The sequence below is a fragment of the Artemia sp. Qi Xiang Cuo genome, chromosome 4 (assembly GCF_049724085.1).
Source record: "Artemia sp. Qi Xiang Cuo chromosome 4, ASM4972408v1, whole genome shotgun sequence".
Taxonomy (NCBI): Eukaryota; Metazoa; Arthropoda; class Branchiopoda; order Anostraca; family Artemiidae; genus Artemia; species Artemia sp. Qi Xiang Cuo.
Window position 1 is genome coordinate 63,027,417 of NC_142797.1, and position 25,481 is coordinate 63,052,897.

General features: G+C 35.2%; 1 protein-coding gene and 1 pseudogene across 2 annotated transcripts in view; one reads left to right on the forward strand and one right to left on the reverse strand.

Moving 5' to 3' along the window:
• The window catches only part of LOC148953315 (NHL repeat-containing protein 2), a 217,865-nt gene that overhangs the window by 56,973 nt on the left and 135,411 nt on the right, over positions 1 to 25,481 (forward strand). For both annotated transcript variants that reach the window (XM_089088480.1, XM_089088479.1), the window contains exon 5: positions 5,322 to 5,459. In XM_089088480.1, the coding sequence (XP_088944606.1) occupies positions 5,322 to 5,459 (138 nt within the window). The remainder of the gene's footprint in view (positions 1 to 5,321; positions 5,460 to 25,481) is intronic.
• On the reverse strand, positions 19,096 to 20,154 carry LOC148953316 (dnaJ protein homolog 1 pseudogene; annotated as a pseudogene).

Here is a 25,481-nt window from a genome sequence, read left to right on the forward strand (position 1 = left end):
AAAAAGAGTCAGATCAAAACACAGAGTACACCATTAGAACCGCCTTGTCCGAAACCCCTGCATAGTAAAATTTCTGTCCCTTGGCTTGAACAGCAAGGGAAATATATTGGATTGAAAATCAAGAAAAGTGGCAGCTACTACAACATTCTGCCTAAACGTGATATTTTTTTCTTTTCTTTTTATTTTTTTTTTCTTTTTTTTTTTAAAGAGTTAGCTTGGCACTGGAACCTCGTTGAGAGTTGCTCAATGTCTAATTTTTAATGAAATTAATTGGGTTAAAAATCTATAGTAACTAAAATAAATTATTTCTAAAAGAGAATAAATTTTTCCACCAATTACATTAAGGAACGAACTGTATCTCATAGTAACAGAAGTAATGAAAGCAATCATTATATACATGATTATTTTATTTATACCCCTTAAGAAATCATCATAAGAAAAAGTTTCTCATACCAGGAATCGAAATCGATCCAACTGGGTTAGAGCGAGCTATCCCAACCACTAGACGATATAGGATATATTAAAATATATGATTAATGAATTTTATGTTAAACAACAAATTATGGACTTAGTTAGCTGCCTGATTTTGTGTTGAAAAGTTGGCGTATTTATTATCTTCTTCGCTTAAGCATTTATCCATTTTGGTTTCTCTATACTTTTTAAAGAGTTGCCATCCAGCACAGGAAATTAGAATACCGATGGCCAAACGCTAAACATTTCTATAAACTATTATATTTTTCTTAAGAAATATTTTGCAAATAAAATGTCGTATTACGTCAATAGAAATAAATAATACGCCTGATAGAAATAAAAACTTCTTTTAAAATTTTCAGGTATTTCAGGTATTTCTCTAGTTTCAATTAAAACATTAGAATTTGTGATGAGAAACCGTAAATATTTTTGCAGTTTACATAATAGCACCAATTTTGCTTTTTACATAAGTGAACCAATTTTTTCGGTCACTTAAAAAGGGCACTAAAAATTTTAATTTTTGTTCGAATGACCCCTCTCGCAACATTCTAGGACCACTGGTTCGATACGATCCACCCTGGGAAAAAAAATAAACACGCCTCCGTGATCTTTCTTCTGGCAAAAAATACAAATTTCCACATTTTTTCAGATAGGAGCTTGAGACTTCTACAGTAAGGTTCTCTGATACTTTTATTATGCAAACTGCAAAAATATTTATGGTATCCGAGCAATAATTTGAATCTTTTAATTCAAACTAGAAAAATACCTTAAAAATTTTTAATTAGTTTTATTTTTTGTTAGGTTCTAACTACCCGATCAAAAAGTCCGCGGTAACGAATTGTGTAGTAATTTATCGGGTAGCTAGAACCTAACAAAAAATATAACTAATTTTAAAATTTTAAGATATTTTTTTAGTTAGAATTAAAAGATTCAAATAAATGCTCGGATACCATTTTTCCCATTTACGTAATAACTTTAGCGATGCTGAACTGAGAATTCTTGGAAAAGTGATTCTATTTTAAAAACTTTTTGTTTTTTTTACAAAAGATACTAGACGTGGTAATTTCCTTTAAAATGAGCCATTGAACAGCTCTCTACGATGTTCAAGTGCCCCGCTATATGAGGAAAAGACAGAAAAAAAAGATCCCGAATATGCAGAATATTGTGGTTTCAGCCACTTTTCTTGATTTTCAAGCTAATATGTTTCCCTTGTTGTTCAAGGCAAGGGAGGGTAAGTTTCTTGTATAGGGGTTTTGTACAAGGTGGTTCTAATGGTGTATTTTCTGTTTGGATTTGCCCGTATTTTTTAGAAGTTATGGAGTTATTGTATTGTATACCTTGCGATAGTGTTGTGGATTATGTTAAGGACCGAACTAAGGCCAATTATCGTGGCTGTATCGGTAGCTGCACCCTAATAAGAGACGAACAGGTCCTATAGTAATAAAAATAGCACGAATCCCCTAGTAATAATGTAAGATCAAATGCATGCGCCATAGTTTTGTAAATCGAGTGTTCCAATGAATAAAACACGAATCTAATAAATAACAAATCACGATTTATATATAGTTGCAGTAATGACAAACAAAGGATACAGACCCATTGTCTCTCTTAATGAACCAGTCCGTGCCAAGAATGCAAAGTTGCAGTAATGACAAACAAAGGATACAGACCCATTGTCTCTCTTAATGAACCAGTCCGTGCCAAGAATGCAACATCGTGTACATGTTTACCACTGTTTTGCAGCACAGCCAAATAGGCTGCACTTTCATATATATAATTTCAAATAAAAATCCCTAGCCGTCATGACGTAGAGAAATCGTGCTAAAGTCTTAACAAATTTATTTTTACTGGGTTCATAAAAAAACCCTGCAAATTTTGGTTGTAGCATTATTACATACAAAAAGAACCAACAAAAGGCCCTAGAAATGACGTTTTCTATATCTAGTTTCCCAAATTTAGCAATATCTGATACTGCAATGAAGTGATTATCGTTACGACCAAGCATGAAAGAACTCTAATCCTCCTATGTTGGATAAGAGTCCCATAGCCATCGTACTGCAGTAACTATTGGAAAGGAATGTATTATTGGAGAGGGATGTTAGGCATTATTTTATTCACTAAAAAGGACACCGGACATGGCAAATTTCTTGCAATGCATTTAAAAACTCTACCTCAGCTCTCACAAATCAGAGTTTGGCTCAAGAACAAGCAACTATGCCCCATGCAAAACTTATACTGTTTGAATTATTATTTATTTTTTTATGACAAACAATGGATGGACACCCATTGCTCCTCTTAACGAACCAGTTCGTGCCAAAAATGCAACATCACGTGCATAACCACCACCCTTTTGCAGCGAAACCAAACGGCTTGGTTGGTTAGCGATACCCCTAGGCTCACGTTTATTTTTATGTTTAATCTTCCACATATTCCAAAAACTTTTCATAAAAAAAAGTCTATTCAAAAAAGCAGCGTGTAAAACTATGCAAAAAATATGTAACATGCATGACCGTGATTGATGCTACAGCAGCAACCTAGTAAAGACGAACGCAACCCATAGCAAAAAAAATAGCCAGAAACCCCCCCTAAAATGGTGTCAGATTTAAACAAAAACTGTCCCTTGGCTTGAACAACAAGGAAGATCATTTATTCGCATGGGAAGTATCTTTTTTTCTATTTTCTCCTTCTCTGCAGCTAGTGGGGTACTGACACATGATAGAGAGCTGTTTGAGGACTCATGCTGAAGGAAATTGCTCCATCTACTCGCTTCTGTAATTAACAAATCATAATATTTAAAATAAATTCTTTTTTTTACAGAACAACTGCATTTTTGTATCCAAGATGATTAATGGCGTCATAATTCAGCATAAAAGACGGTTTAAATTAAAAACCACTTCGAAATTAAATAGTCATAAATTCCAGAGATTGTCATTCCTTAAAACGTGAGCGAAGTCGTATCATACTAAACACTTTAAAAAGATGAAAGTGAGTATTTTCAAGAAACTTCGATCGATATTCAGACAAAAGGGCCCACGCAAACTATGGCTGAACGGCAAAGAGAAATACTATGCCAAAGAGCAAAAAATTCATGAACAAAAATTTGGGTCTCAGGTTTCACTACAGAACAACGAGGATACATTCCTAAAACATCAGTACAAAATGCCCAAACGGAGATACATGACCCAAAAGCTGAAAAATCCTCTCACCTTCTATGTATCTGGAAATACAAATTGTTCATTGTCTTTCAACGACTACGAGAGTCTACTAAAAGAAAATTTGAATATTAATCTGGTGTTATGCTTGATTCACTTGATATTAGACAAATATAGGAAACGATGTAGGAAACATAGTCTGGATCTCAAACCAACCTTTTTGACTTGACTGTATTAAACAAAATGCTATGCATAAATTTTATAGAAAGGAGACAGATAGGTAACTCGTTATGTCTCCTTTAACAATAAAGATAAGGAAAAAAGAAATTACGCTAAACAAGCTTCATTCAAAATTGGACAAATATGACGAATATTCTTGTTTCATTGTGATATCCAAGTTATTTGTTTTGTCTTAACCTTTTTAAACACAACATTATTTTAACCTTTTTAAACACTAATAGAAAGGCCACTATCTGGCTAACCTCTAAAAAAGGCCTCTGAGCCTACTAGAAAGGGAACTAAAATTCTTAATTAGACTACTTTTAGAGCGAGACAATGAAATAATATCATCAGCATATAGAGACACAGCCCGTCCCCCAGGGATACGGGTTGTATAATCCGTCCCCAAGGAATACGGGTTGTATGTATGCATGCATGTATAACTTTTCTCTTAGAAATAGCTCCATATTTTTTTTTTAAACTAGAACTCTGGGATTTTCTGGACTAAAAAAACGATCTAGATAGGTTATGAGTTTGAGAAATTTTGTTTAACACCATAAACTGTTCTTTATAGCTAAAGAAAAAGGCATAGAAAAAGAAACAGCAATAATCACATTGAATTGTAAACAAAAATGTGATACAACGAAATCTGCGTTTAGAAAACAAAGCAAAACTATATAGAATGAAAGAAGGTGTTACTTTAGCATGTATGAGTCTGTTTAGGATAAAAAGGAAAGAGGAATTAAATTTTTAGTTTTTTTTTAACCTATCTATGACGCATATAAAATTACAAAAGATGACAAATGACTCCAAACAACTAAAGAAAAGCGACTTCACACCGCAAATTATGTAACTCGTCTCGAATGCTTCCATTTGCGAGTAATTTTATAGAAATGCTACTTCTAGAAATACAGTATTTCTGCTGATGACGGTCACTGTATATGCGATCGAAATAGCCAGAATTTTTTATCATTATTCTTTCACTGTTTAATAAAAGGATTTATCCCTATTTGAACTGTTTTTATAAGCTATAATCCACACCATCTGGCACAGAAAAAATGAGCTACATGTTTGGGGGCTATTGCCCCTGTGAGGCAGCATATTGATTTACATCATTCTCAACTTACACATTCTCATATAACCTTTGGCATAATTGTTTTTATCTCGCAATATTTCTTCTAACTGTCGGTCCATTAGGGTACGAGGGGTCAGCAACGCCACGGGCACGCCACGTTCTCGTGGTGCCATTTACATGAAAATTGCTCTTTTCTAAAATTAAGCTTGTAAATCAGTTTTTGCAATCTTTTGTGAAATTTTCTCAATCGTTTTTCCAGGCCAGAAAATCTCTGGGTACCAATAAAAAAAAAGATATAATAAATAAATACATATGTGATCACTCGTTTAAAGTGAGTAGATGGATCGGTATCAATTTATAAATCTTTCTATCTTATGCAGGCATTAAATATTTCTATGTTGCAGAACACTGTTGGTTGCGGTTTTCGAGGATATCTAGATGGTCCTAAGGACATTGCGCGGTTTAATGGCCCCCAGGGTGTCTGTGTCTTATTAGACGGCTCTATTTTGGTTGCTGACACGGGAAATCATTGCATTCGAATGGTAATTATGATTGTTCTTCTTCTTCTCTTTTTCATTGCTTTTGTTTAATTTTCAAGTATAGGTTACAGATTTTAGAAATTACTTATTTTCTAATTGAAATCGTAAATTTTATTGAGTGAATGGGCTTTTCTTATTCACATATCAAACAATTATTTTGTATTGCTCCCTCTTGAATTTTTATTATTGAATTTTATATTTGTTAACAAATTTTTGGCCATTATATGTCTATTTGAAAAGCCTATATGCGTTACAGCTAAATATAATTAGTCCACTAATTCATAATAATGTCTAAGAAGAATAAGAAAAGGTAACAATAGTAAAATTTAAAGACGCATTTTATACTTGGCAATATCATTTCTAAGTCCCGTGGTGGTGCAGTGGGTGTGACCTTAGTTGGGCAATACGAGACCCATAAATTGAATCTAGCTATAGCAACACGTTTTAGGACTGACTTGGGACCATAATTGTCAAGAAGTGTCGTTAATCCGATTACTTACATTATATAATTTCTAGCTAAACGGAATTACGCCATTAATAAAATTCATTTTAGGAGATTGGAATCCTGAAAAGGAAAAATGTGTAAAATCTTTTGTTTTTATACAACTTGGCATGTTGCAGACAATAGGCGTCAATAAGCATACATCGGTAGATATCAATTTGACGTAGATTCTTTCAGAAACCACCCTGCCTTTCCATGACGATAAAATAAAAGTTCAAAATAGGGATAACATCCTTTGTAATAGACAGTGCATAGAAATTCACAAAAAATACAAGGTATTTCTATCACACATGGAGTAGGCATCATCAATAGAAAAACTACACTAAAACAATTTAAAACAAAAGTTTATAAACGAAATCAAATAGAAAAAACAAATTATCAATCATCTAATTGTTTTCGAAACAAAGGCGGACGCTAGCTTCTTTGACCTTGCTGGATTCGGTTAAGTTGTATCCGGTGGTATGACATTTGGAAAGGGGTGACCTACATTATGTGAACTGAACTTTACTCTGTTAGATTTTAATAAAATACAATAGATAGATTTCAGCCCAAATTTACCTGTATCCCAATTCGAAGCGATATTCTTGAATAAGATTTTCTTTATTCCAAGAGTTTCACGAAAATTTTGCTTTAAACCCCAATCCCTAGAAATCAAAGAGACATTCTCGAACATAAAATGGTCTGGAAAATTGAAAATATGTTCTGAAAGGGCTGAAGTAAAATCTTCAGACCTAGAATTTTGCTTTAAAGCCGAAGAAATAGAATCTTTATGCTGTAATAATCTCATTTCCAAACTCTGGTTAGTACGTCCCATATATGAGCTTCCGCAAGTACATGGGATCTGATGAACCCCACTTTGTTGCCTCAATGAAGTTAGATCCTTCCCAGAATTTAGAAAACTACCCAAAGTATTATTACTCTTTAAAGCTACCCTTAGACCATTACTATGTAAAATTCTTTTAAGTTTTTCACTTATCCCGGGTAGCCTACATATGATAAGGAACAAAAAAAACATCCTTCTCCCGAGTTATTTCCAAGACTTCCTTAGACACCTCTAGAAACCTTTTTCTTCTTTTTGAAAAAGTCTGGTTAATTAACTACTCTGGACACATGTTGCTTATTAGTATTTTTCTTAGAAAAGACAACTCCTCCAAAAAATTTTTTGGAGAGCAAATACTAAAGATCCAGTCAGTTAAAGAAATGATCAAACCAATTTTTGCTTAGCGAGCGTGACCGGAACTATAAGACAAAAATCTATTGTTATTTGTCGGTTTTCTGTAAATTTTAAAATCCAGACTATTTTCATTTTTCAAAAGAAGAACATCAAGAAAAGAAGGTTTCCCATTCTCTCATAATTTAACAGTAAACTTCAAATCCCCCCCCCAAACAATTTAGATGTTCCAAAAATCCTTTTAATTCCTCCTCCTTATAATCCCATACTGAAATTATGTCATCCATATACTGGCCCCAAAAATATGTTTTAAAAAATATGAATAATAACGCTATTGTTCAAATATTTTCCACAAAAACATTAACTAATAATGAAGTTAAAGGGGACCCCAACGGTAAACCATATACTTTATCGAAATATTCTCCTCTGAATTGAAAAAAAATAAGAGAACTTGTTACACATCCTTACTAAATTCTTAATAACAGATACTTCCAAATCTGTTTTTCCATTAATCAAGTCCAAATTTCGTAACAGCTTTATTTACAGAAAACCGACAAATAACAATAGATTTTTGTCTTATAGTTCCGGTCACGCTCGCCAAGTAAAAATTGGTTTGATCATTTCTTTAACTGACCGGATCTTTAGTATTTGCTCTCCAAAATTTTTTGAGGATGAGTTGTCTTTTCTAAATTCAAATTCAAATTCATTTATTTCAAAAACAAGACATAGCTCTCGTGGGCAGAGCCCAAATATGATGTCTCTTAGTCATAATTAAAAAAATAAAGTTGTCTGATAAAACTTCGTCAGGATAAATAAACTAAAGGATAAAAACACTTGAGATTGAGAATAAAATTGTCTAATAAAACTTCGTCAGGATAAATAAACTACAGAATAAAAGCACTAGAGATCATTTTAATATTTCACAAAGCTCGGCACAAAGCTTTTACTGTAGTGCAAGGTGTTATAGTGGACTGGGTTCGGTTTTGGAACCTTCTGAGGCACCTCCCTGGGGGGACGAGATCATATAGGGACAAAAGGGGGGGGAGGAATGATCGGTATGTGGGATGTTGAGGGAGGGGGGAGCCAAATATTTGGCATAATTTGTCTCGACCAGAAGAAACGGAATTCAATTCTTTGAAATAAAAGGAGTAAGGTGAAGGGGACACGCCATAAATGATTTGCAGTGATCTCTTCTGAAATCGTTCTATTTTATAAGTTTCATCCTGGGTAAGGGCAAAGTGCCAAACCGGACAAGTATATTCAACTAAGGGGCGGATGAAAGTGTGAAATATTAGTTTCAGCTTGTCCTTAGGAACTCGAAATTTTTTCAGTGTTTTTAGCATTTGGATTGCGCCGTTAGCTTTTTTTACAATTATCTTTGTATTCTCCCGCCATGAGAGGTCAGAAGAAATCATCACACCAAGTAAAGTTATTTTATGGCTTATTAGCTTGGAAGCGATAGGAGGTTCGAAAGACCGTTGAGTATTCTGAAGAAAAGAAAATGTCTTGAGCGAGGATTTGTCTTTATTCATGACCATGTTTAGTTCCGCCGCCTCTGAGGTAACTTGGTCGATGAAACCAGCAGCATTGCTCTTGGAATCCTTAGATACGATTTCTGTTAAGGACAAGTCGTCAACGTATTTCCATCTGTCCTCCAGCTCAGCAGCAATTTCATTCTAAGGAAAATACTAATAAGCAACATGTATCCAGAGTGGTTAATTAACCAGACTTTTTCAAAAAGAAGAAAAAGGTTCCTAGAGATGTCTAAGTAAGTCTTGGAAACAACTCGGGAGGAGGATGTTTTTTTGTTCCTTACTATATGTACCCGGGCTAAGTGAAAAACTTAAAAGAATTTTACAGAGTAATGGTCTAAGGTAAGCTTTAAAGAGTAATAATACTTTGGGTAGTTTTCTAAATTGTGGGAAGGATCTAACTTCATTGGGGCAATAAAGTGGGGTTCATCAGATCCCATGTACTTGCGGAAGCTCATATATGGGACGTACAAACCAGATTTTGGAGATTACATTATTACAGCGTAAAAATTCCATTTCATCGGCTTTATAGCAAGATTCTAAGTCTGGAGATCTTACTTCAGCCCTTTCAGAACATATTTTCAATTTTCCAGACCATTTTATTTTGTTCGAGAATGTCTCTTTGATTTCTAGGGATCGGGGTTTAAAGCAAAATTTTCGTGAAACTCTTGAAATAAAGAAAATCTTATTCAAGAATATTGCTTTGAATCGGGATACAGGTGAACTTGGGCTGAACTATAGCTATGATAATTTATTAAAATCTGACAGAGTAAAGTTCAATTCACCCAGTGTAGTTGACTTTTGTGTAAATGTTATGTCATTGAACGCTAATGGACCGAATCCAAGAAGGTCAAAGAAGCTAGCTTCCTCCTTTGCTTTGAAAAGAATTAGAGAATTAAACAATATGTAGTTTTATTTGATTTCGTATATAAACTTTTCTTTTAAATTGTTTTAGTTTAGTTTTACTACTGATGAAGGTAACTGTATATGTGACCGAAATATCTGGCATTTTTTGTGAATTTCTCAAAATTTTATGCCTATTTTGAACTTTTATTTTATTGTAGATATCAATAAACAGAAATTGCCTTATGCATACTAGGATACTTTTTCTAGTGTTACTGTGAGCTTGTTAAAGCTCATGAAGTTTATACAAAGAAGAAAACCTTATAAATTCGATTATTTGACAGTTAAGTTTGAAATTTTAGACAATTTACTTAAAGTCGTCATATAATCGGAAAGGGAAGTAAGAATTGGAAGATTTGATTTAAGGCTTATAACAAGATGTATGGGTTTTCTTTTATCGGGCTCTAAAGCACTAATGGTATTAAAATATGTTTAATGTTCTTTTTGAGACGGTGTGCGTGTTACTGAACCCCGAGAAACTGAACCCCTGTAACTGAACCACCGTTTAACTGAACCACCGTGCAACTGAACCACCGTACAACTGTACCCCCATAGAACTGAAAGTCCGTGCTCCTGAACCCTCGTTTAACTATCCCCCCTGGCACTTGACCCACGTTAACTAAGATTCTATGTAACTACACCCCCGTGCAACTCAACCCTATTTAACTTTACCCCCATGTAAATAAACCCCCGTGTAACTAAACCCCCGTATAACTGAACCCCCGTGCAACTGAACCACCGGACAACAGTACCACCGGGCAACTGAACCACCGTGCAACGGAACCCTCGTGCAACTCAACCACCGTACTTACATTGGGTAAAACACAATAGGGTTATGAGCCATAGTTATTTAACTATGGTATAGTTATTTAACCTTTAAACTGTTTTAAATAAAATGGTTGTCCCAAAATTTAGATCGGATGTATTACAGGGAAAAATAAGGTGGGGTGGAAGCCCTCCCATCACTTTTAACTCTGAAAAGTGCACTGGAAATTTTTTTTTCCAATCGAATAAGCCCCCCCCCCCCAAAGTTAAAACAAAAATTTTTCTAAATAAAACTTATGTGTTAGCAATGAGCAACTAGCTAAACTTACAGCCCTTGCCCCAGATGCTACTGGTGGGATTTTTAACCCCAAAGGCATGGTTATTTGATTTTTAGACTCTTTCGAACAAATTGTTTATTTTTATTTTGATCGGATGTATTTGGGGGGGGGAGGGGGTTCGGTTAAGAGGGAAAGGCTTATTGTCCTGCGATTACCTTTGATTCTTCGAAATTGAATTTCAACTTTCAATTTCCAATCGAATGAGCCTTCTTCAAAGTTTTTACGACCATCCCTTCTATAAAAACCTTAAATTTTAACAATTGGTAACTTGCAATAATATACAGATTGCTCATACAGGTGTATCAGCAATTTTTTTTGGAACAGCTTAGCGTATCAATATGAAACTTCTGGGGCATCTTCCTGCTACTACTGCTATTAATACTGCTGCTACTACTGTTGCCACTACTACTAATTCAGCACTATTATTACTACTACTGCTCCTACTACGACCTCTGCTACTATTAAACTAGCACTATTAAGGCTAAGCTAATCAAGTTGAAAATTTGACATTATGGGGTATTTGAGGTGGAACTTGAACTAAATCAAAAGACACTATGTGCATGCAGATTTTCAAAATGGCGTATCTCAAAAAGGCATTTGTGTATTAAGTTGGAGGTTTTAGACAGTGCTTAAAGGGAGAGTCAATTCACCAAAAGGAAATATGTGCATACTCAGGCCTGGATTTACCACTAGATCCCTAGTCCCGGACCTAGGGGCGCATAATACCAGGGTTAGCAATAAATTATCAGTGAGTAATTTTTTTTCTGACAAAAACTGCACTGATGTGATTTATCGTTGCCAGGTGCACTCTACCGCCACGCTGCCTATTCACGGAAAAGTAACTTTAAAACAACACAGGAATTCCGTGGTCACTTATAAACTGTCAGATGTCTCCCAAGAATGGTAGCTAAGAGTTCGGTATTACCCCTCTCTTTCATCACTTTGCGCCCATCAGTTGTGTTTTGTTAATTGCTTCCATGAGCCCCGAATGTTTGGGAATAACCCCGAAAATCTTGCAAAAACGGATCGGCAAAAACGCTTGGTTCTTAAGCGTCAAAGCTTTAAATCCGGCCCTGTGCACGCTACTGCTAATGCTATTACTATTTTAATTACATTTACTACTACTGCTGCTAAGACAACAACTACTACTACTAGTTCAACTGCTACTTCTATTGCAACCACTTGTAAGCTAGAAGCATTAGTTTGAAAATTAAGGCACTACATTAACATACAGGTTATCAGAAGGAAAAATTAGAAATATGATAGCAATAGCTAATTCTATTAAGAATTAAGTTGAAACTTCTAGAATTTCATGAGAGGAACCTTCGACTGACCAAAAGGCAATATGTTAATGCTACTGCTGCTACTAGCACTAGTGTTATTACTATTAATACTACTACTAATACTATTACTGGGACTACCATTACAGCTGTACCTAACGATAATGAACTGTGTGAAGGTAAAATCTTCAGGGACTCTTGAGGGCGGTAGGTGAACTGAATCCCATCATTCCATCTGTATACAGGTTGCCAAAGGGCGCATCAGCAATATCCTAGGGACAGTTTGGTGTGTTGAAGAAAATAAAAGGTGCCATGTGCATACTGCTACTAATTCTGCTACTGCTAATACGCAAGCTAAGGGTATTAAGGTGAAGCTGTCAAGGAATATTTCAGCGGATATTGAATTGAATGAAATTGGCTATGATTATGAACATTCTCAAAAGGGTTACACAGAAATATCTCAAGAACGGCTTCCATTAATAAGTTAGACCTTTCAGGATAAGTTGTGGGTCGATGGCTTCAAACTAGCCAGAAAACTCCCTATACATGCTACTAATATTATTACTACGGTTACTGAAACTAATATCGCTAAGACTATTAAAATGAAACTTTTAAGGAGCGTTTCGAGGATGTTTTAATTAAACAAAAATATTATTTGCACGCAGGTTTTCGAAAGGGTATATAAGCGATGTCGGCACTTGTCAATTAGCTGAACCCACGCGATATATTATATAGGGAGGATGCTTAAGAAACTAGTCAAAAAGGTTTCTTTCAATAGAGAATTGGATTGCAGACCGTGTAGACCTTTTTTTTGTGGTTTAGGGGGAAAAAAGGTACCTAGGCTAGGTTGTGTATTTAATATGAGCTATGCTTTCCTTTTCACCCCTGATTTTCAAATATACATCTGAAATTTGTTTCAAAACAATTATATTTTTGTCCTATTTTGTTTTCTTTCATTAGCATTAACCAAACTTCCCTTCTTGCGTGGGTTCCAGCTCATTGGCATGTACTGCGATATCCTAAATATCAGAGGCAACGCTATAGCGTTGCCTATAGTAAAGGCCATACGGCTCCAATGTTTTATTATTTTATTATTTATTAATATTTTTCCCCAGAGGCTCTTCATATGGAAGGGGTCGTCGTAGAAACTTCAAAGGGGGCTCATTCGATTGGAAATCGAGAGCTCTAGTGCCCTTTTTAAGGGTCAAAAGTTAATAAAACTCCGGGGTCGACACAACCCTCCAGGGCCCAGGGACAGGCGTTGTAGTTACACTCTGGGGATATTTATGGTTCTTATAGAAGGGATACTCGTATAAACTTCAGTGAGGGCTAATTTGATTGAAAATAGAAAGTTCTAGTTCACTTTTAAAGAGTCAAAAGAGACTGAAGGTTAATTAGAAACCCCCCACGCCCTTTTTCCCCAAACCCATCCGATAAAAATTTTGAGATAGCCATTTTGTTAAAAATAGTTCAAACGTCAGATAATAAAAACTCCGAGGTTGCTACAGACCCCTTTTTTCACTTTGATATCGTTACTTTGATACCAGTTTTGATACTTTGATGAATATTTGATTATTTTTTTTAAAGTTTGATTTTGGAGTAAGGAATTTTTAAAAACTTGAAACTTTTTGCAATCAAAAACCAACAAAAATTAATTAAAAAAACTTTCCTAAAAATAAATTTTTAAAATTAAATTAAAGCCAATTTTAATCTTAACCTCAGAAGATACAAATACCTTTTAAAATTAAAACTTAAAACGACCAGAAATTACTATTAAAGAATAAATGAAAAGCAAAACGAACTGGCATTAAATAAACAATCATAGCAAAACATACAACAAGTAATAATATAAATGAATAAATAGATCTTAAAGCGAGTAATGATTTGATTGAATATGAAAATCAAGTTTAAAGCGAAAAAAAAATTTTTTTCCTATTGAATTATAAATAAAACTTAAAACAAACAGGAATTAAATGAATAATCCATAAAAACAAACATACAATAGATATTAATATAAATGAATAAACGTATATTAAACTGATTGAAAATTAAATTGAATATGCAAATCAAGCTTGAAACGAACAAAAATCACCAAAAACAAGATTTTGGGTATGACCTTCTCTCACTGTAAAAGTCTAAAACCTACTGCGTCATTGGCGCTTTACCGAAAACTATATGCGTCTTGAACAGTCTTGGAAAGTATAAACAACATCAAACTGAATATTTGATGCATAATGATATTAATTGTTGAAAGATCCATCAGTTCAAGGATTTATTTCACTGTAATTTTATTTTTATTTTCAATGCTGTAAGAACTGGAAAAGAAAATGGAGGCAGTATCCAAACACTGGTTTGTGGTGAAACTATATCCGTCTTGAACAATTTTAAAAAGAGCTAATAAATTAAACTAAACATTTGATGTATAATGATATTAATTTCTGAAAGCTCATCAGTTCAAAATGTTACTATAATTTTAATGTGTATTTTCAATATTAAGTACAAAAGAAAACATTTGTCTTAAATTGGTTTTCAGTAAAGCGCCAATGAAACAGTACGTTTTAGACTTTTAAAGTGAGAGAAGGAGGTGATACCCAAACTCTTGTTTGCAGTGATTTTTGTTCTTTCAATCTTGATTTTCATATTCAATTTACGTTTTATTCGTTTTGAGATTTATTTAATCATTTGCATTTATATCTATTGTATGGTTGTTCGCGTTGATTGTTTATTGAATTTATGTTCGTTTTAAGTTTCATTTCTACTTCAATAGGAAAATATTTTTTTTTCGTTTTAATTTTGATATTCATATTCAATCGAACCATTACTCGCTTTAATTCATTTATATTATTACTTGTTGTATGTTTTTGTTATGATTGTTGATTTAATTTCTGTTCGTTTTGGGTTTCATTTATTCTTTAATAGTAATTTCTGGTCGTTTTAAGTTTGAATTTTAAAAGGCATTTGTATCTGCTGAGCTTAAGTTTAAAATGGCCTTTACTTTTCTTTGAAAAATTTATTTTTCAGAAAGTTTTTTAAAATTAATTTATATAACAGTTACCCGCTTACGGGTCTCCATCACGGCATTCATTCGACTGTCTATAGCTGTTGTGTACCATTAAGCGAAACAGTACCGCAGTTTCTTATCATTTTGAGTTTCAATTATTGTAGGAATTTATTTATACTAGTCTTTGGTTTAATATGGCTCTTTATTTTTATTAGAAAAATTGTTTTCGAAAAAATCTTTTTAATTAATTTAAAGAAAGCGCAACAAAGTGATTTTTTTTGTTATCTAAATTCTCAAAGTTCCGATATTTTCAGCACAGATTTTTATTACTCATCGTTCAGGAAAGGCCTGATACATCTACGTAAGAAAAAAAAAATTAAACCAAAAGTTCCCGAACAAAAAGAGAAAGTAACTTTTGTGTCAGCTCCACTGAAGCAGGTAATTAAACTTCTTCAAACCAAACGATAAACAACTACGAGTTTAGAAAATACCACAAAATGAAAACAACAAAATAAGCAAAGTGGTAAAAACCCCTTTGAGGTATCTCCCTCTCTTTCTAGCTACAAAACAATCAGATAACCCCTTGGCAGAAGTTTCAGTTCCTTTTTAAGTCTTTTTGATTTGTCTATTGCTTACAGATAGTATTTGTCATTGGAAAACATACGGAAATTTTTTGTGTGGGGGTTTGCTGGAAGATCTTTCATGAGAAGAAAGTATTTGCACGGAGGGGGGGGGGCAAGATTTACACATAAATTCCACTTTTCCACTTCCCTTAGAACTTCTCAATTAAACTAAAAAATAACACGACTCAAAGAAGATTTTAAAATTTTGAAAACCATAATTTCCACAAGGATTTACCAGGTGATGGGTTTTCCGTGGTTGGAGGAGGGGAAATTTTTTGCGGGGGAAGGGGGTAAACGCTTAGACCCGTAGAAAGTGACAGGGTGAAGGAACCCCCATTAACAGACATAAAAAAGAAAAATAAACCTGGATTTAAGAGTTTATGACGTCCGATTTTCTTTGTTTTTGTGACAACAGAACAGAGCATTTTTATAAATCATCTTGACAGCAATTTATATAAAGACTTAAAAAAAGCAAAAAATTTAAATGGGATTGAGTTGCACGGGGGTTGAGTTGCACGAGGGTTCAGTTAAAGGGGGTTCACTTGCATGAGGGTTCAGTAGCACGAGGGTTCAGTTGCGCGGGGGTTCAGTTGCACGGTGGTTCAATTGCACGGTGGTTCAGTTGCACGGTGGTTCAGTTGTACGGTGGTTCATTTACAGGGGTTCAGTTACACGGTGGTTCAGTTACAATGGAACCGTCAGGGACGTTTGTCATATACAATGTAGCATTAGTGTTTGATAATTGATTACTTTTAACAATGATAAAATAATTGAACATAATCGGGTGGCATAAGCCAAACAACACTAATAGTTGAGGTATCAAGGTATGACATGAAAGAACTCTACCCCATAATAACTGGAAATTTAAGAACATGTTTGGGAAAAAACAGCTGCCAATTGATAAAAAATTGCCATTTGAAGGTGAATCAGAATTGGTATCTATTATTTTGATTATTCCTAGTGGTAGAAGTTGATTGCGAAAATAATTTCCGGGAATTTTGAAAAAAAGTCTGAGACTCCTGGAAAAGGGTGTCAGGTCGAAATAAAAACTGTACCTTGGGAATTATTATAGTCGAAAACCCCATATAGGCGCATTACAATCCCCATCTTCGGCAACAAGTAAAATCCCTTTTTTGCATGGGAAGTAGTGATACCTCACTTTTTTCCTTCTCCGTTAGTGGGGTGCTGAAACGTCACAAGGAGATGTTTAGGGGCTTCGAAATACGAATCATCAATGAGTCCTCGTCTCTGACTTAGTTCCTCATCTCTTGTTAATAACTTCTTCCAATGATCAAAAGAAACGGGATGATTTTTTTTCTATTGTTGCTTGATGGGTGTTTCTTTCGACTCAATAAACATGTAGAGAATCTGTACTTTTTAGAACAGTATTTGCTGAGAGCAGCGTATTTATTCACTTATTTTGGCACTGCATCCCATGTGAGCTGCTGTAGCCCTTGTTTAGAGTGCTATACAGCGCCTGAAGCCCGTGAGAAGTTGTAGTTCCCAAGTAAATCTCGTAAAATTCTTGCCAGAAGCAGCTTTAACTCTTTCATTGAAGATGAAGCACTTTCCACAAAAAAGAAAATCACAAGTGGCGTAAGGCCAATAAAGGAAAGTAAAAGACCCCTAAAAGGGAAAAGCACAAAGGCCAAAAAAGGACAAAACCCAAATGGCACTCATAGTGGCATAGGTTTCCTTTAGTTTCTATTGATAGCGTAAAATATTTTGTTCTAGAATTGACTCTTGCTTATTCTTATGCTCCGCCTCTACCAAGTATGCCTTCTTCTTTCTCGTTACTTTGCTGTGTTCAATTTCTGCTGTTAAGTGTGTTTAAGCAATACATTCTTGTAGTTTCAATGCTATTTTATGTCTCCAAAATTTCACGATAATAGTTTGAACAATGTGCTTGTTTGTTTTTTTTTGTGCACAAACAAATTTATCTGATCGCACATAATAGACTAGAAAGATTCACTTAAACAGCTGTAAAATATCCTAGCTATTGTTTACTTTTTCTTTTTCAAATCTATTATCGTGGCTCCAGCGCTGGCTGCAACTTAGTAAAGAACGAACCACGACCCATAGTAACCAAAAAAATTGAAAAAGCTGTTTAGAAAAGCTGGCAAGTAAGAAAACATTACCATTTCTAGCTAGCAGGAATGGTAGATTTTATCTAAATTAGTCTTAATAGTAAAATGTTATTTTAGAAACTAATTGAATGGAATTTAGGAAAATAGCGGCAAGCCACCTAAAAATGGGCTCTGATCGAAACTAAAGTTGAAATCACCTTGGCTGAAGCATTGCAATCACCTTGGCTGAACCATCAAAATCACCTTGGCTGAGAAGACTATAGAGGAAACTCACAGTCCTAGGTTAAACAACAAAGAAAATCACTTTTTTGCATGGGTAGCACTGAAGTGTCTCTTTTTCCCGTTTTTTCCTCCTCTGCTAGCAGGGCAATAGAACATAACAGAGAGCTTTTTAATTAATCTATGATTACCCGGTTTAGATGGGTAGCAGGGCAATGGGTAGCACTGAAGTGTCTCTTTTTCCCGTTTTTTCCTCCTCTGCTAGCAGGGCAATAGAACATAACAGAGAGCTTTTTAATTAATCTATGATTACCCGGTTTAGATGGGTAGCAGGGCAATGGGTAGCACTGAAGTGTCTCTTTTTCCCGTTTTTTCCTCCTCTGCTAGCAGGGCAATAGAACATAACAGAGAGCTGTTTAATTAATCTATGATTACCCGGTTTAGATACAGAGAGCTGAAGTATTAGTGGCATTGCACATACAACAGAAGACATAGTAAAACTCATTTTTCATCAGGTAGAGAAAGGTATGTTGTTAACAGCCAAATGATCTATTAAATCAAAATTCATAGAACCAAGATTATGTGCTTTAAGGATTACAACACCTCTAAGTAATATCTAAAAAGGAAAAGTGTAGTAAATTTAAAAGTAAACAATCCTATAGCGATGGCTGAAATACTTTAACCAACGTTTGCGAGCAGTTTTGTTTCTAAATCGTGATGCACTATTTTCTTAGTAGTACAAGATTTATACGTTCAACATTTTTGCTACTTACTTCCTCTTCTTCAATATTTCTTCATGTTTCCTGATCAATGTTCCTTCTATTTAGTGTTATTAGTCTTACCAGCTATTATCTTATTTACTTATATTTTTCCACTTTCCGATTGCAGAGATTGCTTAGGGTAACAGGGACAGTATGGCGGTGTCCGTCTCCAAACTCCTTGGCTCACTAGAAATGTTTATTGTTTTCTAGTTTACTAACATCACAATAATGCTGCGGCATATATCTTCCTGGCTGCTGTTCTCTCCCCCTTCCATACATAACTTTTAAACCAACACTTCAGTTACCCAATACTAGAAAACTGTTGACATATTTACTACAGTGACGAAAATAAACAAATTTAATTTAACTATATTGTTAAATTAACAAATTTAATTAACAAATTTAATTTAACTATACTAATAGTTCTAGCTTTGTATTTAGTGAAAGTTAACAAATATTAAATCAGCAAGGTATCACGTAAAACTTCTAGAACAGACTCTGGTAGGTGATCTGGAAACTTAATATCAAAGGTGATTATGAGATCTCCGCGACGATGAGGCTCCTTTGGATAGGGTAGTCCGTAACCAAGTAACCTACGCTGAGTGGTTGGCTTAACTATTTCGCTACTTGCATCTATGCATATTATCTCTCCGGAGAGAGTAGGGACATCGAACCGGGCACCACAGAGAGCGTCTCTAAGCGATATTTATGCGGTATAGTGGATATCAGAGCCATCTCTTTTGAAAGTAGGGTGAAGTTTGTCCTTGATAACAAAGACCACGTCCGCTGGGATTTTATTTGGTAGTTGATCCCCTTCCTTGGCAAATGTTATTTTAGTACCGGCTTTCCACCCTGGCTTAACATTTATAGTCAATATTTTGTCTTCTTTAGCTATTCTTTCTTGAGTTGCACTCCTTCTATAAACTTTTCGAGAGATCTTCATTCGCTTAGTACAACCTTTCATAATTTCTTCCAGTGATAATGAAAGTTCATGTTTAATGGGTGGGTCCTGGGTGATGGCCACTCTTTGTTCTCTCATTCCTTGATTGATAGACGACTGTGATCGTTCAACGCATGGATCCCCAAAACTTGAGAACCCATTAAGGCCACCAAATCCACCGAATGGGTCATATATTTCTTCGTGCTCTTCCTCACCAACTGGACCACTAGAATTAAAGAAGGCCTCAAATGGGCTGGCAGATCCAAAAAACTGAGCAAATGTTGCTTTTGGATCACCATGGAATGCGTATGAGAAATCTCGACCATCTGTTCCTCCTCCAGGCGCTCCTGCAGAACCTTTTAGTCCTTCTTCTCCATATTTGTCATATATATCTCTTTTGTTTTTGTCACTTAGTATTTCATAGGCTTCTGCTATTTCTTTGAATTTTTCTTCTGCTCCCTTATCTTTGTTTTTGTCCGGGTGGTATTTCAATGCTAATCTCCTGTAGGCTTTCTTTATTTCATCATCTGAAGCACATTTGGATATTCCAAGTATCTTATAGAAATCTTTTTGCATACTGTTACTCATCTTAATAACTTATTTTGATAAAATGGTGTAATTAATCCTTAAAACCTGAAGTAAAATAAAAGTCATTTTAAAATTTTTAGTATTTTTCTAGTTTCAATCCAAAAAGTAGAATTGCTACAAACACTATAAATATTTTTGCATTTTAAATAATAATCTTAGAGATTCCGAAATGAGGATATTTTATGTAGAATATTATTTTAGTTGATCATTCTGTAATTTGACTAAAGTATCTTATATCTTACAGTACTATTTTTTCTTTCTTGTCTTTTTTCTCTCTTGATTTTTTTTGTATAATATACACTATCATTGATATCCGGGTTGCAGCGGTAGCTAGCAACCTCGTAAGAGACGATTACGCCCCATAGTAAAAATTAAAGTAACCCATAACTCCTGAAAAAAGATTCAGATCACAACAAGTAGTACACTTTTAGAACCGCCTTGTCCAAAACCTCTATATAGCAAACTTACCCTCCCTTGGCTTGAATAAGAAGGAAAATCTATTGGCTTGAAAATCAAGAAAATTGACTTTAACCACGATATTCTCTATATACGGCATCTTTTTTCTTTCCGTTTGTTTTGTCTCCTCAGTTATCTGGGCACTGGAAAATCACAGGGTGCTGTATAATGGCTCATTTTAAAGGAAACTGCTACATCTAGTGCATTTTGTAATTAAAAATAAAATATTTTTTAAAGTAGAATCAATTTTGTCAAAAAAACTGCATTTTTGATGTATTTTCATGCTGCAGTCTTTTCAAAGATATTTGATTTTTGAGTATATTAAAAGACGATCATTAGAACATCAAACCACTGTATATATTGGACTTAGCTGCCTGATTCTTTGAGGTTTGTGTCATAATATTCCAAATAAGTTATATTAAAGAACGCACTTCTGCCCAAACTAAATGATAAATTTTCTAGTGAAGATCCGGGTTGCAGCGGTAGTTCATAGAAAAGATTCTGGTAAAAAATTATTCATTATAATCCGGGTTGCAACGGTAGGTAGCACCCATGTAAGAGACGATGACGTCCCATGGTAAAAATAAAATAGCCCATAACTCCTAAATGACATCAATGACGTCATAATCGTAGGTTGTAGCCAGGTCATCTCTTACTATTCCAATTAAGAAAAAGCCATAGGATTTTTTCTGGTTGTAATTCCACATCAAACAAAGAACATTTTAAATCCGGGTTGCAGTGGTAGCTAGCAACCTAGTAAGAGACGATTACGCCCAATAGTAAAAAAAATAGTCCATAACTTCTAAAACTACAATCAGATCCCAAAACGAAGTACACTTATTAACCGCGTTGTCCAATACCCCTTTATAGCAAATTTAACGTTCCTTGGCTTGAAAAACAAGGAAAATATATTGGGTTGAAAATAAAAAAAAAGTGGCTGGAACCGAGGTATTTCGCATCGATAGCAGGTTTATTTGTCTGTATTTTTTTCCCTCAGCTAGCTGGGTACTGGAAAATCATAGAAAGCTGTATTGTGGCTCATTTTAAAGAAAATTGACGTATTTAGAAACCTTTCATCCTTAACAAAAATAATTTCAAAAATAAAATAATTTTTACGAAAAACTGTATTTTTCTATAACTCTGTAGTAGAAAAATGTTATGCTTGCCTCCTGGAGCCAAACTTTTTTTTTGGCTCAACTCCTAAAGTGCTTATCTCCATAAAGTTGTTTGTAAAGAAGAACGAATATAAAGTTATTATAAAAGGCACTTAATAAGATACGACGACATTTCGGGCAATCAGGTAACAGGACCATTCAAGTAGGTATATGTCATCATGCCGATGTCAAAAGATATAGGCATTGTAACATGTCGCACACTTTATATTAATATTAACTTTTGTTAATTACAAAAGCCAGTAGATGTAGGAATTTCCCTTCAAATGAGCCCTTAAGCTATGATGTTAATATATTCAAAAGTCAAATATCTTTGAAAAAGACTGCAGCATGAAAATACATCAAAAATGCAGTTTTTTTTGACAAAATTGATTCTATTTTAAAAAATATTTTATTTTTATTACAAAATGCACTAGATGTAGCAATTTCCTTTAAAATGTGCTATTATACAGCTTCCTGTGATTTTCCACTGCCCAGCTAGCAGAGGAGACAAAAAGATGCCGTATGTGGAGAATATCGTGGTTAAATTAAATTTTCTTGATTTTCAAGACAATTTATTTTCCTTCTTATTCAAGCCAAAGGAGGGTAAGTTTGCTATATAGAGGTTTTGGACAAGGCGGTTCTAATAGTGTACTTCTTGTTGTGACCTGAATCTTTTTTCAGGAGTTATGGGTTACTTTAGTTTTTACTATGGGGCGTGATCGTCTCTTACGAGGTTGCTAGCTACCGCTGCAACCCGTGTATATTATACAAAAAAAGGTCAAGAGAGAAAAAAAAGTACTGTAAAATATAAGATACTAGTAGAGGAGGGGGTACCAGTCGTGTCACGCACCCCTGCTGCCACCTACAACTTTTTTAACACCATATATTGACACGAGAACCACGTGGTTTATGGTTTTTGTCAGTGAGAATTTGAAAAACAGGAATTTTGTCACATTTATGTATGTTTTCTTGGATGGTTATGTGTGTTGGTCGATTTATTTGATGTTTTTCATGGATTTTTAATTGTTTTTGTCAGTGAGAATTTAAAAAACAGGGACTATGTCACATTTATGGATGTCAACAGCAAGTCAGGTCTGGTTTATGGTTTTCTCACTGAGAATGAAAAAACAGGAATTTTCTCACTTGGATTTACATAATCAATCGCTACGGGAAATTATTGATTCACGAAGGGGGGACTTATGAAACAAAAATGGCTGCATTGTTGTTTGGCTAGCCTAACCTGAGAAATTGATTTACATAATCTCTCGGGGGACTTATTGATTCACGAGTGGGGGAATTAAGAAACATTAAGGCTTCTTTAATCTGTGATTTACATAATCGCTAGGGGAAATTATTGATTCACGATGGGGGAATTAAGAAACAAACATGGCTTCATTGTTGTTTGGTTAGCTTAACCTGAGAAATTGATTTACATAATCGGCGGGGAAATTATTAATTCACGAAGAGGGAATTAAGAAACATTAAGGCTTCTTTAATCTTTAGGCCTGAGGGATTTATTTATTATTGTTGTTTTTGGACAAGTGCATGCCATAAACCACGTGGTGCTGTCACGAGTCAGAACACCTGTGCTGTCGACCTCAATTCACCTATCGTGAATCAATAATTCCCCTTAGAAACAACAAATTAATTTCCCTTTCTTGACAGATCAATCAATCAATGACATCATCTGTCAGACTTTAAAAATTTTCGCCTAGAAACATTTCTCCAGGAATAGATCCAGGTCATTAATGTCTTTGCCTCGGGAACAGTTCTACTGGTCGAACTCCAAAAGATATTAATAACCAAAGGCCATGGAAACAATTAGGCAAGAAACATCTTAGCGATGAATTGTTTTAGCGTGCGAGAAGGTTTCCTATTAATTTGAAATGCGTTAGCACAGAGATGCCAATAACAAAGGAACACGCTGAATTTGCGTTTAGGGATTATTTGGGCGAAACCGTTTTAGACAGGTAATGGAACTATTTCGGCGAAACAGATAGAGACATTTTAAAAGAATATTTTTGAAGAGATTTTAGAAGAGAATTTAATGGTGAAACTCTGTGGTCGTTATAATACACAAGTTTCATTTGAACAGTGTTGTGAGGTCCTCTAACCCAACCCCAAAGGGTTCCAATCCTCATACCCCAACCCCGAAGGAAGCCCCCGGTCCTCAAAGGTCCACCGGGCTCCCAAAGGCCCTCCACCGGTCCCCAAATGTCCCCCAGGCCCCCAACTGCCCCCCGGACACTCAAAGGTCCCCCAAGCTCCCAAAGGGCCACCGGCACCCCCAAAGGCCCACCCCAGACCCTCAACGGCCATCCCCGGGCCCCCCAAAGGCCCATCGAGCTCCCAAAGGACCAACGGGGTCCCAAAGGCCATCCACCGGTCCCCAAATGTCACCCAGACACCCAAAGGCCCTCCCTGTGCCCCAAAGGCCCTCCCTGTGCCCCAAAGGCCCTCCCCCGACCCCCCTTCTCCTCCTCCCACCTCCTCCTCCTCCCACCTCCTCCTCCTCCTCCTCCTCATCCCTCCTCCTCCTCCTCCTCCTCCCTCCTCCTCCCACCTCCTTCCTCCTCCTCCTCCCTCCTCCTTCTACCTCCTCCTCCCACCTCCTCCTTCCTCCTCCTCCTCCCCTCCCCTCCCCCCCCCCATTCCCTCATCATTTTTTATACTTTTTTGTGCATTGAGACACAGAACGACCCCCTGCCCCCGGCCCCTCCCCCTCCAAAGGTCTGATTTTTTCAAAGTTCATTTTGAATTTCTTTCATTGAAATGCAAGAGTTGGAATATTTCAGTAGTGTTTGGTTGTGGTTTACCTTGTCACAGTTACATTTTCTTGATTTTTCAAAGTTCATTTTGAATTTCTTTCGTTGAAATGCAAGAGTTGGAATATTTCAGTAGTGTGATGTTGTAGTTTACCATGTCACAGTTACATTCCCTTAATTTTTCAAAGTTCATTTTGAATTTCTTTCATTGAAATGCAAGATTTGGAATATTTCACTAGTGTGATGTTGTAGTTTACCCTGTCACAGTTACATTCCCTTGATTTTTCAAAGTTCATTTTGAATTTCTTTCGTTGAAATGCAAGAGTTGGAATATTTCAGTAGTGTTTGGTTGCGGTTTACCTTGTCACAGGTACATTTTCTTGATTTTTCAAAGTTCATTTAGAATTTCTTTCGTTGAAATGCAAGAGTTGGAATATTTCAGTAGTTTGAGTTTGAAGTTTACCAGGTCACAGTTACAAAAAATAAATTAATCAAATTTATTTATTTATTTCTTTATTTTAAATGCAAGAGTTGTACTATATCACTAGTGTGATGTTGTAGTTTACACTGTCACAGTTACATTCCCTTAATTTTTGATAGTACATTTTGAATTTCTTTCGTTGAAATGCAAGAGTTGGAATATTTCAGTAGTGTTTGGTTGCGGTTTACCTTGTCACAGTTACATTTTCTTTATTTTTCAAAGTTCATTTTGAATTTCTTTCATTGTAATGCAAGAGTTGGAATATTTCAGTAGTGTTTGGTCGTGGTTTACCTTGTCACAGTTACATTTTCGTGATTTGTCAAAGTTCATTTGAATTTCTTTCGTTGAAATGCAAGAGTTGGAATATTTCAGTAGTGTTTGGTTGCGGTTTACCTTGTCACAGTTACATTCCCTTAATTTTTCAAAGTTCATTTTGAATTTCTTTCGATGAAATTCAAG